Genomic DNA, 17,130 nt, shown 5'->3' on the forward strand with positions numbered 1-17,130 from the left:
CTTGAGGTTGTGGTAGCACTCCTGTTCCATCTTATTGTCAGAGACCATCCACAAAATTTCCAACCATGACCCCTGTACTAGCGTGCCCCATCTAGAAGAGCTGTAAATTTGGCTGGCTGCCTGATAGAAATAGATTTTTACAAAAACTGTTAACTATGGCACTCCCACTCCCCCAGGCTTACTGGTTCTTCTGCAGTTCTAGACCTTCCCTGAACCCTCCTCCCTAACCAGAAGTTTCAGGACCTCTGCCATACAAATCTAAATCTAAAATCCTCCAAAAAACACTCCCACATTTAGCTGCTCAATAAACTGAGCACTGCAAATGGTCATATTTAGGAGTAATGACCAAATGTTGTGATTTAGATAATAAACTTTGTGAGTCATTTATCCTGGAAATCCTCTTCTCATGTTGCCTCAAGCAGTAATTACTTGCTTCATTGAGCCAACAGTAGTGGTGAAGCTATCACTTTATTTATGGACATGCAAGGGAAAGAATAACAAAGTAAGAAAGTACAAAGAATAATGTTATCCTAAGGGGATTTTTCTTACCAAGTTTTTCCCTTCGGATAGTTGTACGTTGGGTTATCACCAAATTACAGACTCAAAGGAAAGAAATCAATGTACTAATCTTAAATTAAGAAAATACTGTAGATTTATAAACCTAAAAATACTGTCAGAATCTGATTAATATACAGCAAATTTTGAGTATATTAACACAAGCAGTTTATACGCTTTAAATGCTTTTAAATGACCTGACACAACCAAAATTACAAGAAGACTTATTCCACTACTGTTCTCCTGCAAATGTATTTATAAAAATTTCAACAACTAATTTCAAATGGATGACTGAACCAGAACCATAAATAGAGGGCACCCTCCTGAAAAAAAATCATTGAGAACATTTTTATCAATTTATATTAAAAATGCTACACAATAATAAGCGTCACCCCTCCATGGAAACGTATTAACTAGCAGCCCAAGCAAAAGATATCACCAACTTTTGTTGGGTTTTAAGAAGCAAAGCTGGTTAAGATTGAAGGCAATTTTTTTTCCTCTGTACCACAAATAATATCAGAGGATCCTTCAGCTCTCTTCTATCTATAATCTGAAGATTGCTTTTATTCACAGTAATTCTGAAAGATGCTTTTTCTCTGGATCAGGTTTTTTTTCCAATCCTGTAAACTAACTTTCTTCTGAGATGTTAGTGGTACAGTTTTGAGAGAAGACGCTTAATATATGTGGAAATTCCTGCAGCCAGGGATTCCCATAATTTCTGAGGATGTTAACTAATTTTCAGTAAGAATTTGCTAAGCATCCTTGTAACATTTCCTCTGTCCTGGTAATCTCTTGGCAGGATGGAGATCAGAGTACAATCCTTATTGTGGTTTCTGTAAACAATGTGGATGACAGCTGGTGCTGAGTGATGAGAGCCTCATTGCTGGGTGAGGATGCTAATATTGGTTGGCTTATCCTGCTAGTGGATATAAAGGATTCTGTACTGATAGCAATGGTGATACCTCATCAGTGCCTCAAGATGTCAACTAAGGGTAACCCATGTCCCTGCAGTGTACAGGAGGCTGAGGATCTCCGGTGATTGGTAGCCAAAGAGATTGCAGATAATGCTTGTGTTTGTACGCACTTGGAAGTGCGGAAAAATGGGCCTTAGACAAAACATCTGCAAAACAGAGGTCCTTTCTCATCCTGTTCCCTCTGCACCACACCATCCCTGACAACAAACGTTCATTGTAAGATCTTAAGAAACATGGACAACCTGAACATGACCATGAACCTCTCAGTAAAGGCAAACATTAGTGCGCAATTCACTGCCACCTCCAGTGTGCCAGCATAGCCTTGATAAAGAGTGCTTGAAGATTACCCAATAATGAGATTACCGCAGCAGACAAATGATCCTTTGCAACACAATTTTCCACTCCAAGGATAATAAAGAGTTGTATTTTTTTACATACAGCATAAATCCTACTCATGCTCTGTAATGAGTGGATAATTTATTACTTGTGATTTGATATAACACAAGGTCAAAAGCCTGGATGTGGTGAGGGAATGCTGCTTCCTGCTTAGTAAACTGACACCTGCCCCAGAACGTACACATAGAGTAGAGACTCACTGTGATTGGCTTTATGAAACACCACAGCGCTCTCTTTAGAGGATCCATGGCATGTGCGAATAGAGTAAGCAACGGGGTAGCTTATCAACCAATCAGAGTGAAGGATCCTCAATAATGCATGCAGAACGAGGCTGAATAATTTGGGAATTCTAAATTAGATTTAAATTATAGTCTGAAAGCAAAATGAAAATGGAATTATGAGAGATGCAGGTGAAAAGTTAAAAAAAAGTTTCTTAAATCTCCAACAATAATCCAGTTTTGAAGGACTGAAACTCTAAGCTTTAAAAATCCAGAGAGCTTCTGTGCAGTAAAATGACTGGTTGCCGGCTCTAACTTTTTGTTTTGCTTTTTCTGTATAGTGACTCATGGTGAAATACCACCTCACTCATTACGATGCTGAGTCTAACAGCAAGGAACTGTTATGGTGCAGGGTGTTTAACATCAGAATAACTTGACTGCAAATTCCAAATGTTCATGTGTAGTTGCACATGTGCAGAAATCAGTGTCTGATTTACTGCCTAATGATGATGAGTGTTTGATGGTGATGATGGAGTTGCTAATGATAAGGCCGTGGACATGCCCAGCAGGCCAGAATATACTGTATGTATATAAAATAAAACTGAGCCAAAATGATGTCTGGCAGAAATGGCCAGTTCTGATCCAGTCAAAAAGAGTCTTGAATGCTGCAGTGAAAATTAGACATTGCTCCTCAAGCTTGCATTAGGCTTTATTGTAACAGTGCAGGAGGCCACAGATACAAAGGTCAGAGTGGGAGTGGGATAGGGAATTAAACTGGCTGGCAATCAGAAGCTCATGGTCATTGCAAGTGCTTTGCAAAGTGATCATCCAATGTAGAGGAAGCCACTAGCTGTACACTAGACCAAAGGAAGTGCAAGTGAATCACTGCTTCACCTGGAAAAATTGTTTGGGTCTCCGGATGGTGGGAAGGGAATAGGTTGAAGGACGGGTGATGCACCTCCTCTGGTTGCAAAGAAAAGTGCTGTAAGACAGCAAATGATAGGCAGGGTCAGAGGACCAGGTCAGGGAGTTGCAAAGGGAATACGTGTCCAGAGGTGGAATTTTGTTGGAGTTGGCGGAAATTGCAAAGGGTGATCTGTTGAATGCTGAGACAGGTGGGGTGGAAGGTAGGGACAAAGGGAACTCTGTTCTTGCCCTTTCAACGAGGAGAGGGGCTGAGGGCAGAAATGCAGGAAACAGATGAGATGCAGTCAAAGACTCTGTCCACTATAGTAGAGGGGAAACCACATTCAGAAAGAAGGAAGACATTTCAGAGGCACCTGTGCAGGATGTCTCATCATCAGAGCAAATGCGACAGAGGTGGAGAAGCTGGGAGAATGGAATGGAATCATTACAGAAGGCAGGATGGGAGGAAGTGTGATCAAGGTAGCTGTGGGCTTGATATGACTGTAGTGAGCTAGTCCTCTGAGATGGAGATGGAACAATCCAGAAAGGGAAGAGTCAAAGACCCATCATGTTAAGGTGAGAGCAGAGTGGAAATGTGATGTAATTTGTAAGTCCTGTATGAGGGCAGAAAGCAGCACCAATGTTGTCATAGATATAATGGAAAAGGAGTTGAGTAGTGGGCCTGAGTAGGACAAACACTGTTCCATGTAAGCCAATGTGAGTGCCCACAGCTACATCTTTGATCTGGAGAAAGTGAATAGAGTTGAAGGAGAAGTTGTTCAATGTGAGAAAGTTCAGCCAGGTGAATGGGTGTTGGTGGAGGGGAACTGGTTGGGCCTCTATTCAAGGAAGAAGTGGTAACCTCTCAGACCCTCCTCATGTGGAGGGTCAGAGGGCCTTCCACATCGGAGATATTCCCTTTGTTCTACCCATGCCTCCCCATCTTCTTTGCTACCCAAACTAACTTTTCTAACTTTCAATGGAAAGTTAACTGTTTCTAATACCACAGATGTTACCTGATCTGCTGATAGTTTCCAGTATTTTCTGTTTTTGTTTCAGATTTCCAACATCTGCAGTTTTGTGGGTTTAGCTTAGGGTAGGAGATACATGGCAACACCATCACCATCAAGTTCCTCTTGATAGAATCTGTCTTGACTCGAACATATATCACGATTCCTTTATTGCTGCTGGACCAAACCCAAGAGAAATGTGGGAGTACAGCTCATCACCACGATTGTAGACACACTTTGCACAGACTGAACCACAACTGGGCCATGTACAGGACAGCACAGCGAACACCATTTCTGTCTTGACGTTCTGCACTGCCCAGACCCTGGCAAACAACCATTAACACAAAATGCTAACTTTCCCATCGATGCTCATAAACTGAAGAATGATTTAAAAATTGCCTGGTTGCAGATTACAATTTTATTTCAAGATTATAGATATGTAAAGTATAACAAGAGATACTGGCAAAGGAAAATCAAAGTACTATTGAGGCTGGAAACCTGAAATAAAAATCAGAAAACTACTACAATACTGAGATGGTCAGGTGCCACATTGAAGATCAAGACTGAGCTGGTATTTTCAGTCACCAATGCCTTGTTGGAGAGTGGCAAATATTCCAGATGTCCTGATATTCAAAAAGTGGCTTACATTACTAGATTGCATGAATTCAAATTAGACAAATCCAAAAATAAAGCAATATTGGAAAGCAAAAAAAAACTACAGATGCTGGATCCTCGAAATAAAAGCAGAAATTATTGAAAATACTCAGCATTCAGGCAGTATCTTTGGAAAGAGAAACATGGTTAATGTTTCAGGTGAATAATGTTTCATTTGAACAAGGAAAAGTTAGAATCGAACATATGGAAAGAGCAAAGAAAATGTTTGTGAAACCATGGAGACCAAATGAGAGTGAGTGACGGAAGGTGGTGCTGCTAGCTGAGCGAGGGCGGTAAAAGCTTGTTAATGGCTGCTGATCTATCTGGAGGACATGTGACAGAAAAAACAAAAAATCTATACTGGAACTGTGAGTTGTTAGAACAGGCAGTTGCTGGAAATACCCTCCAGGTCAAGCGGCATCTGCAATGAGAGAAAAACTGAATCACCTTCCTTCAGAATTAGTTCTGATACAAACTGAAAAGGCTGGTTAACTGAAATTGTCATTTTGCGTCTTTCAGTCTTAGTTTCCACCCTCTCGCAGGCAATCTCTTTGTTCTCAGCACCCGCCCCGATCTCTGCATCTTGAAACATGTTTGATTTATAGTTTTTCCAAACTCTGATGAAAAGTCATCGACCTAACACTTAACTCTTTTTTTGTCTCGGACAATTTGAATTAAGCGATCGGATCACGGAGGAGAATCTTAATACCGCGAAAGCGTAATGAATAGGACATTGCTCTGATTGAATTGAACAAGGACTCTTTGATTGAACGGGACCTCTGCTCCCCGGAGACCACCCTCGGCTTGCACTGTTATGGTGCAACACTGTACCACTTTCCCTTTGTGCCTGAGATCGGAACCTCCTCCTGGCGGGGCAGCAGCTGACAAGAGCCGGGGAATCCGGAAGTGCGGTTCCTGCAAACAAAGTTCGAGCCGGTACACGTGAAAGTGAGAGGTCGAGGTGGCCGAGAAGTGCCGCTGAGTGGGGGCAGCGAGAAGGAGCCGTGCCAGATCCCGACCATGCCCAGGGCAGGGAAACAGGGACTCTCACTGTCCTGACGCTGCGCGCCGTCCAGGTCATGGCAACGAGTTCGGTTGTTTAGCTGCAGAAAAGCTCGCTCTTTATTTATTCCGTGAAGCGAGCCGGCGAGGCGATGACCATCACACACGCCGCGGCCGAGTACGTCTTCTCGGACTTTCTCCTCAAGGAGCCGGCCGACTCCCGGCTGAAGGCGGTGAGGCTGGAGCTGGCCGTGGACAAGCTGGTGACGCTGGTGTCGGCCGGCCTGCCTCTGCTGCTCATCTCCCTGGCCTTTGCGCAGGAAATCTCGATAGGTGAGGCTTCTCCCGCGCCCAACGCGGCTCTCGGCGGTGCCCGGGGGCGGGAGTCGGCTCTTTGTTCCGGCTCACAAAACACTCGCTGTGTTTATTTACGTTTGGGGTTTTGTGAAGGGAGCGCCTGCGTGGGGCAAGGCGGCGGAGTGCAGGTGGGCGGGCAGCAGACAGCAGGATGAAGGCTCTGCCCTTGCCCCCGGGATGGGAGCGGCGCCCTCCCCCAGGAATCGATCCAGAGCTTCAGGCGGACGGAGGACACAAGCCCAGCTCCCATGGGCGTCTGCCTTGCAGGCCTGGGTTTTTAAAGGGAAATAATTGCGAGGAGAAAACGAATCAATGCGAATTATTTTTCCCCCACTGTTGCTTAAATTAACCTGAAAGTTGTCGAGTATTAGTTTAGCTCTGCTTTTGCTAAGTGAGCGCGATTGCTGGGAGTGGGAGTTTCGGATGGGGGTCGGAGGGCGGCCTCTCCATCATCAGTGGTTATTAGAGTTCAGCAAAGTCCAGGGCTGGAATATTTGCTGCCGTGCGCTCGATTTGTTCACTGCTGGCGCTGGTTTTTACAAATAAACGGGTTGTAATTGTCATTTCCGACGGAGGACGATGCAAGCGATCTGTGTTTTGTAGATGCGAACTCAAATCCTCTTGCAGAGAGAGGGAGAGCCATATCAATTTTAAACACACTTCGAACACTAACGTCAGTACTCATTAAACAGCTAATCTACATGTATCAGTTAGGCATGGCTATTTGGATAACACAGTAAGACAACAGCTAAGTAAGCACATTGGTGTAGTTTACATAGAATATATTGAGCTGGAGATGTCGATATATTATACTTGCCATTTATTTCATTATTATTTTAACCTCAATGTGTTGTGAATTGAAAATGAGCTACGGGGCATGTTTATTCCTTTTTGTTTAGGGTTTACTGTATCAATTTGGTCGCATCACTTCAGTAAACTAACTTTCAAATGCCCATACTCAATTATTTTAATTATTAGGTGCTTAAATTGTTTTTATGTTCCCCTAAACTGAAATATGGAATCTTCGGAGCTACTGTAGAAATCATCACTTTATTAGTAATACTATTTCCAAATTCCAGATCAATAACAGAATTTAAATTGGGAGTGGAATTTGAACTCGGGTCTCTGGATTGTTAGTCCATGCTTCCAGATTACTAATTTAATTGCTGTGCCACCACTGTACCAATGCAGTCAGATTTATTTTGGGTACGCCCCACATCATAAATGGCAAATTATCTATCAATTGTTCGTATTCAAAAACCAGTCCTTGCTTTAGTTCTACTGTTGACATGTGTATTGGTGAGAGGTTGAACCTTCAGTGGTTACTGAGGCTCAGCTAGCACATGACTTGCCAATTACAAATTATGTGAATCAGATGGTCTCAATAGAGAGAGGGTGTACTCTCTCTCCTAATCTTCTAATCATTGTGTATGTTTTAGCTCACAGATTCAGAATCTTAAATGCATTTTAAAGAAAGTGAATTGGTCACTGTAACTTCCTGTCTTTGACATATTTTCTGTCACATCATGCTGGATGTAGTAAAGTTAACATTACTACTAATAGATTGGCTTATGTATTGTATGCCAACCATTCTGTGGTTCGGTTGTGACCGTTAGTAACTGGAGCTTTTTATGAATAAATAAAACCTAGAACAGGACAGCACAGGAACAGGCCCTTCAGCCCACGATGTTGTGCCGAACTAATTAAGCTAATAACACCTAATTAAACTAATCCCTTCTGCCTGCACGTGATCCATATCCCTCCACCCTCTGCGCATTCATGTGCCTATCTGAGAGCCTCTAAAAATGCTTCTGTCATATCTGCTTTCACCACCACCACCCCTGGCAGCACATTCTAAGCAGCCACCACTCTCTGTGTAAAACAGAATTTTCCCTGCATATCTCCTTTCAATTCCCCCCCCCCCTCACTTTAAATGCATGCCCTCTAGTATTAGACATTTCAACCCTGGGAAAAAGATACCAACTGTCTACTCTATCTATGCCTCTCATAAGTTTATAAACTTCTATCAGGTCTCCTCTCAGCCTCTGCTGCTCCAGAGAAAACAACCCAAGTTTGTCCAAATTCTCCTTATAGCACGTGCCCTCTAATCCAGGAAGCATCCTGGTAAACCTCTTCTGCACCTTCTCCAAAGTCTCCACGTCCTTCCTATAATGGGGTGACCAGAATTGAATGCAATACTCCAGATAGAGCCTAACCAGAATTTTATACAGCTGCAACACTAAATATGACACTCCCTATCCCTACAGATGGTATCCAAGAAAGTGAATTATTTGTATTATGCCTTTCACAATCTTATGCCATTCCAAAGCACTTTTCAGACAAATGCTTCTGACATGTAACCACTGTTGCAAAACTAACTTCTTTAATTTTGTTTCCTGTTTTCCTTCAGGTTATGAGGTCGTGTTTTTTGCTGTTATTCTTGGGAGTTCCTTCTTTTTCATGTTGTCAACTACCACCTAATTAGATTGACAAGATTTTCTCCAGTTTGAAATTTGGAGTATCTATTGACAGCACTGAATTTGAAGCAGGGTGAAGCATGGGATTGTGCTCATGGTGAACAGTCCATTGTACAGCAAACAAAAGTCAAACTACTCAGAAAACAAAGTCTAAAAGAGCAGTGGAAGGAGAATTTATCTGAAACCACTAACTTTTTTTCAATAAAACCAGAAATGTGGTGAGCAGAGGGTAGTTTAGAAAATTATATGCATAAATCAGTCTCGGTCATCATCATCTTGCCTTTCCCTGCATGGGGTTTGGAGAGCCATGATGTTCTCTAGTCTTGTTCATTCACAGTCTGGAGAAGTGCCCACTGCAGTTACATTTTCCACAGTTGCAGTTGTAATTCATGCTTCAGCACCAGATCGGATCATGCTGATGGCCAGCTGTCTGGTCCTTAAAGGACTACCAGCTAGCTACATTACACAAGTCATTTTGTTGAGACTTGCCGGCCTCTGAACTGCAGTGTTGAAGTACGGAGCATGTCGGAGATCTGATGTGAGTGCTTTTGACCTTCCACTCGGTCCTTCAACTTGCAAATGGGTCTGTGGGGCATTCTTTAATGACCTGAGCTGCAGAGCCAAGTATACTTTGTATCCAGCCCCTCGATTGTAAGCCTGACCCATCTAGCATGGCCCCATTTATGTGAATTAAGTCGCTGACCTTTACTGAAAAAAAGTTTTTTTTTCTTTTAGTTTGTTTTAATGAGTATTTTAATTAATAAAGATTAATATGTTCTTTAAATATTACTTTGTAAGTTTCAGTTGATTTTTTTCAACTGTTTCTGTATACCTCTGGTCGTAGACATTTGGAAATGATGAGGAGGCCATCAATGTGGTCTAGGAGTGGGAACTCAATTTGCTTTGCCTGAGGTCTATTCGTAACTTGCATTCTGCAAGTCACGTGGCTGCAAAAAGTCAGTGGGGCCAAAGAGCTAGCATGAGGGGCTGTGACTGTGGGTTGGATTCAGCGTGATCTGGCCTATTTTTAAGTGATATCTTTTTGTTTTTTCAGTTTTTGAAGCACAATTATTGGTAGTGTGTGGTTACTGAAGGAACATTGCGTAATTAGCTCTAATGATTCAAACTACTTTTAATGTTGTCTAATGAGTATGCTACCAGGTAATGGATGTTATATGAGCATGGGTGGGGGAAGCTAAACCAAGACCGTTTCATGCACTTTTCAACAAATAAGCAATTTCACCACTCAGTAGTTCTGATGAATCTGGTAAGGTATGACAGTCACAAGTAGTAAAATTAGTCATCCTTCCTTCTCAGCACAATACAGAAGCTCTGTGATTAGAAGTGTGTGTCAGGCAGTGCTAATTACTGTCATTGATGGGAAAATGTATTTGTTATCCCGCTTTGAGCTATGTCTGGAAAAAGCGCCTCCATGTAAATCACACATTCTCACAATGGAATAAACTTTCCTTTCTGGTGTGGAATTCTTCTGTGACCCTCTAGGAATCTGTGACTTATCTCCTCAATTTTTCAACCTTCAACCTTCAACCTTTAACCTTTCTGTGGGGTGTAGGAAGTAGTTCTTACCCACATTTATGATAGAACTTCATAAGATCAATGGCTACACAAAGCAATTTTTTTCCAAGGCACTCTAATGTTGGTTTTAAAGTGTGAGCAGCAGGCTGATTTCTACCCACAGCACCTAAGGAGTGGATTCTAGTCTATCCAGCTGTAAAGCCAGCACAGGTGACCTCTAGTTGATTTCATTGTAAATTTTTTACAATAATTTGTACACTCTTTCTGTGCACATTGATTCTAATGTCTGAAATACATTTCAGTGAGGGAAGAAAACCCTCAGTACTTACCAGATATTCTTCCCTCACTGAAGTGTAAGTTTAATTGCATATGTCTATGATGCAGATTTCCTACAAGACTCAAAAGGAAAGCAGTAACAAAGCTTGCTGGTTACCATGCTACTTGTGTGGATCTGCTTTTTCCTTTCCTGCAACTGCAAGATAATTTGCATATCTGCATCATATTAGTAGTTTCAATTTTGAAATGATTTTTGCAGTAAGTAATTTGCATACAAATCCTTTCAGTGAAAATTGTGTATTGTAAATTTGCATTCTCTTTGATTTCCATATTTTTCACTTCATTGCTATTGCACAAATGTGTCTGAAGGAAATGGTTGGCTAATATGTCTATAATAACTTGCCTTGTTTCCATTATAAGATAGGCACGATGCACTAACAAGAATTGTGTTAAAAATATCATAGTAATGCTCTACTGCCAAAACTATAATACATAGGTTATTAGGTTACTTTGTTTTAACATTCTGCATTCATATTGGGTGTTACGGACTCAGTGAAAGTCCCTTTAAGATAGAGAGTGTGTGTGTATGTGTGTGTGGGGCGTGCTTACGTCAATAGAAGATAAAGGACATAATGACTATTTGTTGAAGAAGTTAGAAGAAGAAAAAGAGAGAGAGAGAAGGGAGAGAGACACCAGTCTGCTTGTTTTCTCTATCGATGGATGAGAAACAATAACTGTGTTTGCCACTGAAATCCATGTATGGAAGTTGGAAGTAATCCGGTGGAGTTCACTTTGTTGCTGACCTGTAGAAGGAAACAGGTATTTGTGTGTGGACGACCACGGTTCGGATGCTTTTCGGGGTGAGGAAGTCACTACCGAGTAAACACTGAAGTGTCGTTTGGGTTCCATCGTGGAACATTTGGATTTCGTATGTACTCTCTCTATGTTTTTCTACATCTACATCTTATCTTCAGACAACGGTGGTTGTTGAAGAAGCCCTTGCTCATGTTTCACCTTATGGCTTGCGGAACTGAACTTTAAGAACCATTCAGGAACTGGGAGTTTTGGACTTTGTCACACACACACACGAAGAGTTTAGTTTTGGGGTTAACGTTCGAGGTTTAACATTTTTGAATTCTAACATACTAACATTTTTACTTTTATTTTACGTATTATCATAAGTAGTGATTAATAAAATAGTTTTTAACACTGAATCATGCTCAGTGTGTTTCTTTTGTTGCTGGTTTGTGACATTGGGTCTCTGGGAGAAAATCTCTTTGAGCTTTAATGTATGAAAAGTATTCCACAGTAAATTATATTACAGTTGGAACTAGGTTGTGTTTTGTCAAAACTATTTCCTGATGGTCTCGTATCATTTGAGAATAATTCCTCAGATGTGTTATTTCTTGCGTTGTCTGCTATGATGTGTAAATAATAATGTGCCATGGGGTGGCATGAACTGTTTTAATGCATGCTGATGTGCTACTCCAATATGATGTGAACAGAACGACCTAAATTATACACAAGCAGGCTAAGTTAGACAAAAACTAAGTAGTACTTAAGATTGGCAGGTCACAGAATAGCATGAAGAATAACCTGGGACAGTTGTAATAAAAACTAAACGAGCTAAAAATACTCGGGTGTCAAGTAGCATCTGTGGAGAGGAAAACAGACTATATTTCAGGTCAATGACCTTTTGGATGGTTTGGATTCTGATAAAAAGTCATTGATCTGAGAACGTTAGCTGAGAATTTACTGCATTTTCTTTTCTCCTTATGGTTTGCAATGTGTTGAGTATTTTGCTTTTGAAGACAACCATATCTTGATGGTGGAGATCAGCCAAAGAAAATGGAAATATGATTTTGAGGGATGACTCGATTTACTTTGCAGCCCTCCTTTTTAAAAAGACCCTGACAGCAAGGGGTTGCCTTTAGGTCTTTTGGTAAATTAGTATTTCGAACATAACATGCTGGATTGTGTGGTGTTCAATCACCCCTGAGTACATAAGTCCTGGACATGTGGCACCACCACAAACCTGATGCAAACTGATAATGAACTTGGGTGGAATCCAACAGCAGGCCCTGTAAGTGCTAAGATTCCCAGCTTTAGGAGGAAAAGTCAGTTTTTTTTTACCTTATTTTAATGTTTTAATAATTTTCTAGCATTTAAATGTCCTTTTTATATTTTCTTAAAAAGCACTAACAGCAATTTTATTTTTTCCATCCTTTTTCTCTACTATCAAAGACATTCAAAATCTATTTAAAAATTCTTCTAGCTTTTGACTGAGGCAAGACTGTGCTCCCAGCTTTGCTTTTCTGTCAGGGCCTGCTCTAGAGGGTGGACCCCCATGGTACACCAGCATTGCTCTTACAAAGCCTTTGTGTTCAACTCCCAGGCCTCTGTACCGACCACGGTAAGTGTGGGTACAGGTGGGCAGCAGGTCTATCTAGGCATCATGCTCAATCCATCTATGGAAACAAAGGGATGGTCGTCGTTTCAGGTTGTGACTCTGCATCAGGCCCAGAATCATTTACCATCTCTTTGTCTCTGCGGATACTGATTGACCTGCTGAGTTCCTTCAGCAGTTTGTTTTTTTGCTCAAGAGTCCACCATCTGTAGTCTCCTTTGTAGTTCCATGCTCAGTCCAATTTGCTTTTGCTCAGTGTTCACGTTCTGTTGGCTGTAGTGGTCTATTTTGTTTTAAAGGGTTTGTTTTAAGGTACGAAGTCATTGAATTATAGACTGATGTAGCATTGAGAAAGGCCATTCTGCTCAATGCAAATAAAAATAGAAAATGCTGGACACATTCAGTAGGTCGGTAAGCATTAGTAGAAAGAAACAGTTGATGTTCAAAACCAGTTCTTAAGAACTGGAAAAGAGAGATTGTCATTCTAATCATGTCTGAGATAACTAATCTCTTTAAATATTTATCCTATTTCAGTTTGAAAGCTGCTGTTCCAGATTCTGTGTGATGGTTTTTACAAATTTAGTGTGGTATAGATGCCAGTCCATGTAACTGGCACCAATTTTGGGATTTTTATGCATTTACAAATATGGAAGTCTCGGTCAGTGACAAAGATTCACCTTTGCACAGCAGGCTGTGTTACTACGCTGGGATTCAGCAAGAGAGCTGGAAGTTGAGGTAATCCCCATCACGTTGTGGGGAATTTGACCAATGATCCTGTGCCAGATTGGATTAGGTGTAAGGAGAAGAGGGGTGCAAGGGACTTGGATAAGTGCTAACTTAGATTTTGTTTTGGTCTAAAGAAGAATAAAGTTGTTCTTGAATGTTTTGATGATTCAAAAACTTTCAACATTCAAAAGCTCTTAGTTTTTGATAATCTTATGGTGTCAGCTTCTTTTCACATTTAAAGTGATTGGTCTATGGTTAGTGAGTTTATCCCACTGACCTTTTTTGTTTGGTCAAGGAGCTGGGTTAGTTAAGGCCCTCATTCCAGATGCAATGTTGCTTGGGGGCCCCCTCAATGTAGAGGATTGCCCTGCAGAGAATCCTGCCATTTTTGTCGTGGTTCCTTGTGTGGCAATTGTTTCGGATAAGTCTTTATTTTCGAAGTCAGCAGCAAGTACCCAGAAAATCTGCTTCACTTTTGAATTTTCCACATCATATATCTCCTGATATTTTATTTAAAGAGAAAGGTTCCTTGTGCCAGTCCAGATTATTGCAGCGATTGGGGATGTTTTGTGTCCTTTAGAGCTTGACCCTTCTTCCACTGAGAACAGTATCTTTTTATGTACTTTCTGTCCACCCTTCCTGATGTTAAATACCTCTATTAGATTGTCTTGCAATCTACCCTGTTCAGAGATAACAAAACTCTCTCCTGTCTTCTCCATATGACCAATGTACCTTGTCACTGGAATTATTTAAGTAAATGTCTTTTTGCACCCTGTGTAAAATCTTTACATCTTTCCTAAAGTGTGATGCTCTGAACAGGACATAATACTGCAGTTGTGGCTGAACCAGTGTTTTATAAAGGTTCATCATCTTTTCCTTGCTGCCTTTATTCATGTCTTTTATTAAACATTTTCTTAATTTGTCTTGTCACTTGCAATGAATCATATACATCCACTACTAGATCTCTCTCGTACCCATTTTTGAATTTTAGAATAAGGCAGTAGTCTAAATACCAGCTCCCAGGTTACTCTGTTATATTCCTTGAAAAAGAACCTTTTTATTATTTCCTACTACTTAGTTAATTTTGTAATTATGTTGTTACACTCCCTTTTATTCTGAGGCGCTTCAGTCTTGATGACAGGTTACAGCCTGATCAGCCATGGTTTTATTAAATGGCAGAGCTGACTACAGGGACTTGGGCACCTAATTCACACGTTCCTATGACAAGCACATTTGTGGCTCTTTATCAACCACATTTTCGAAGTTCTTGTATACTACGTAACTGCATTTCCTTTCCTTCATTGCCCTGTCAGTTATTTCAGATCAATTAGATACAGTTTGACTTTTAACAAAACCATGTTGGCTTTTTGTTATCCATCCACACTCATCCACCTGACTCTTACAGTTCATTGTTTCTTGAACTTCATCCATCATCAAGGTTAAGGTGACTGGTCTATAGTTGATGAGTTTATCCCAGTGACCTTTTGTTTTGTTTGGTCAAGGATGTAACATTTGGAAAGGAAAGTCTTTGCTTTGCCATGTTAATTTTAATGAGGAATTGAGGGAACTGTTTAGGAACCAAATGGAAATCAGCTAGTATAGTGCTGAAAGAACTAAATGAATATTTTGCATTATGATTTACAAAAGAAGACTGTGCCAAAGCTATGGAAAATAGTGAAGTAATTGAGATATTTGATGAGAAAAATGGGCAAGAGATGCCCAAAAGTCCAGCAAGGTTTGAGTAGTTAAGTCACATGTTCCAAAGTTACTTGGGGAACTTTTCTTGTGTGTTAAATGGCCAAACTATTCATGAACTGTCATAATTTGGAAAAGGATTGTAAGATGCGGGGCTGATCAGAGACCTCAAAAGGACATCTAAGCACGAAGGCAGAGGATCTGACTGAGGTACTAAATGAGTACATCAATATTACACCTTTGTTCGAAAAAGCAAGAAGCATAGAGTTTAATATTGGTGGTGTGGAACATTTAAAAACAATTATTGTAGAGGAATATAGCAGTCACTTAGCCAAGCATGGGCTAATAAAGGAAATTCAACACAGGTTTTCTAGAAAAATTCTCTTTTAAGTAGTTGATCAAGTAACAAATATGGCAGTGCTGTTGATATTGTTATATGGACTTTCAAAAGATGTTTAACAAAATATCTTGATAAAAGGGGCAGTAACCTCATGGATACAAATTGTAATTTATTTTGTCCCACAGCTAGATAAGTGTGGTGAATGGCTGTTTTCCAGACTGGAGAGAGACCACTGCTGATTTTTGGTAATTGTTAATAACTTTGATTTGGGGGTATATGTTGGTTTTAAAGTTTGCAGATAACTGTAGCATTGGAAGTCGAGTACATCATGAGGAAGATGGCAATAGACTTCAAGGGGTATAGACAAGTTGCTGGAAAAGGCTGACATTTAGTAGATGAAACTCATTGCAGAAAAATATGAAGTAATTCATTTTTAGTAGGAAGATTGAGGTACAATCAAATTGAGGGAAACCAGAAAGTTTTGTGCACCATTTTTTGAAGTTAACAAAGCAATTAATAAACTTATGGGATGTTTGATTTTATAAATTGAGGCAAAAGGGACAAAAGCTAAAATACTACTCTATGCATGCATACAATCCTTTGTTCACCCCCTTTTGGAGTATTTTGTCCAAGTCTGACATTGTGAGGATTTGGAGAGAGCACAGAGTAGTTGGTAGAGGGAGTAAGTCATGTAGAAAGACTGAAGAACCAGGCAATAATCTTTTTAAGAGTAGAGGAGGCTATGAGGAGATGTGTTTAAAATCACAAATGATTTAGACAGAGTTACTGAAGATTACTCACAAAAACCCTAAAGGGTTGTTAATCAGAGGGTTAGAGATTTAAGGCAGTTGACAAAGGATCCCTTATTTAACCAAAAATTTGTTAGAGTTTGCAATGCATTGTCTGATTTAGATTGTAATTTTGATCCAATGGTAGCCTTAAAGGGGATTAAATAAATATGTGAAGGAGAAAAATGTGTAGAGAAATTGAGGAGCAGCTGAGTGGGACTAACCAGGTTGCCCTTTGAGTGGGACGTTATAGGAGGACAGGCTGACCGTTTAGGAATCAATGGCTCCTGCAATGTATTATTTTGTGATTCAGGTAACCTGTGGTTCTTTTGCCAATTGCCTTTAATTTCAGGTCCGATTACTGAGTATTCTTCCTTTGGTAACTTCTTATTTGACAAAAATTAAAGTTTTTGAATATGTGCCAAATCTTCCTTAACTCTTTTTTCCTCAAGCATTAATAAGCCCTGTTTTAATAATCCTCCAAGTGACTGATGACCCATACCTCTGGTATCATTCTAATGCACCACTTTTATACCTTTACAACAGCTTTGAGAAGCATCTTAATGTGTGATGTCCAGAATAAGGCACACTATTTCAGCTGGGCATTTAACATGATTTATAAACTTGCATTTTTCTCTCTGCCTCCATAAAACTAAGGATGCATCATGTTTTTTTTTAAACACCCTTCTCATCTTGTCCTGGTACCTTCAAAGATTTGTGTATGTGAAGTCATAGACCTTTCTGCTACCTTTTCCACATTGTACCATGAATAAACCCTTCAATTAAATGTATTTAAGAGTGAACTTAATTTTG

The 17,130-nt window shown here is 40.3% G+C and overlaps 1 protein-coding gene across 1 annotated transcript in view; it reads left to right on the forward strand.

Annotated features, from left to right (window-relative positions):
* The first annotated feature begins 4,557 nt into the window (after positions 1-4,557).
* panx1a (pannexin 1a) overlaps positions 4,558-17,130 on the forward strand; it is a 35,770-nt gene continuing 23,197 nt past the window's right edge. The window contains exon 1 of the mRNA XM_052026629.1: positions 4,558-6,048. Within this exon, the coding sequence (XP_051882589.1) occupies positions 5,868-6,048 (181 nt within the window). The 5' untranslated portion in view covers positions 4,558-5,867. The remainder of the gene's footprint in view (positions 6,049-17,130) is intronic.

This window comes from Pristis pectinata, chromosome 11, assembly GCF_009764475.1.
Source record: "Pristis pectinata isolate sPriPec2 chromosome 11, sPriPec2.1.pri, whole genome shotgun sequence".
Classification (NCBI taxonomy): Eukaryota; Metazoa; Chordata; class Chondrichthyes; order Rhinopristiformes; family Pristidae; genus Pristis; species Pristis pectinata.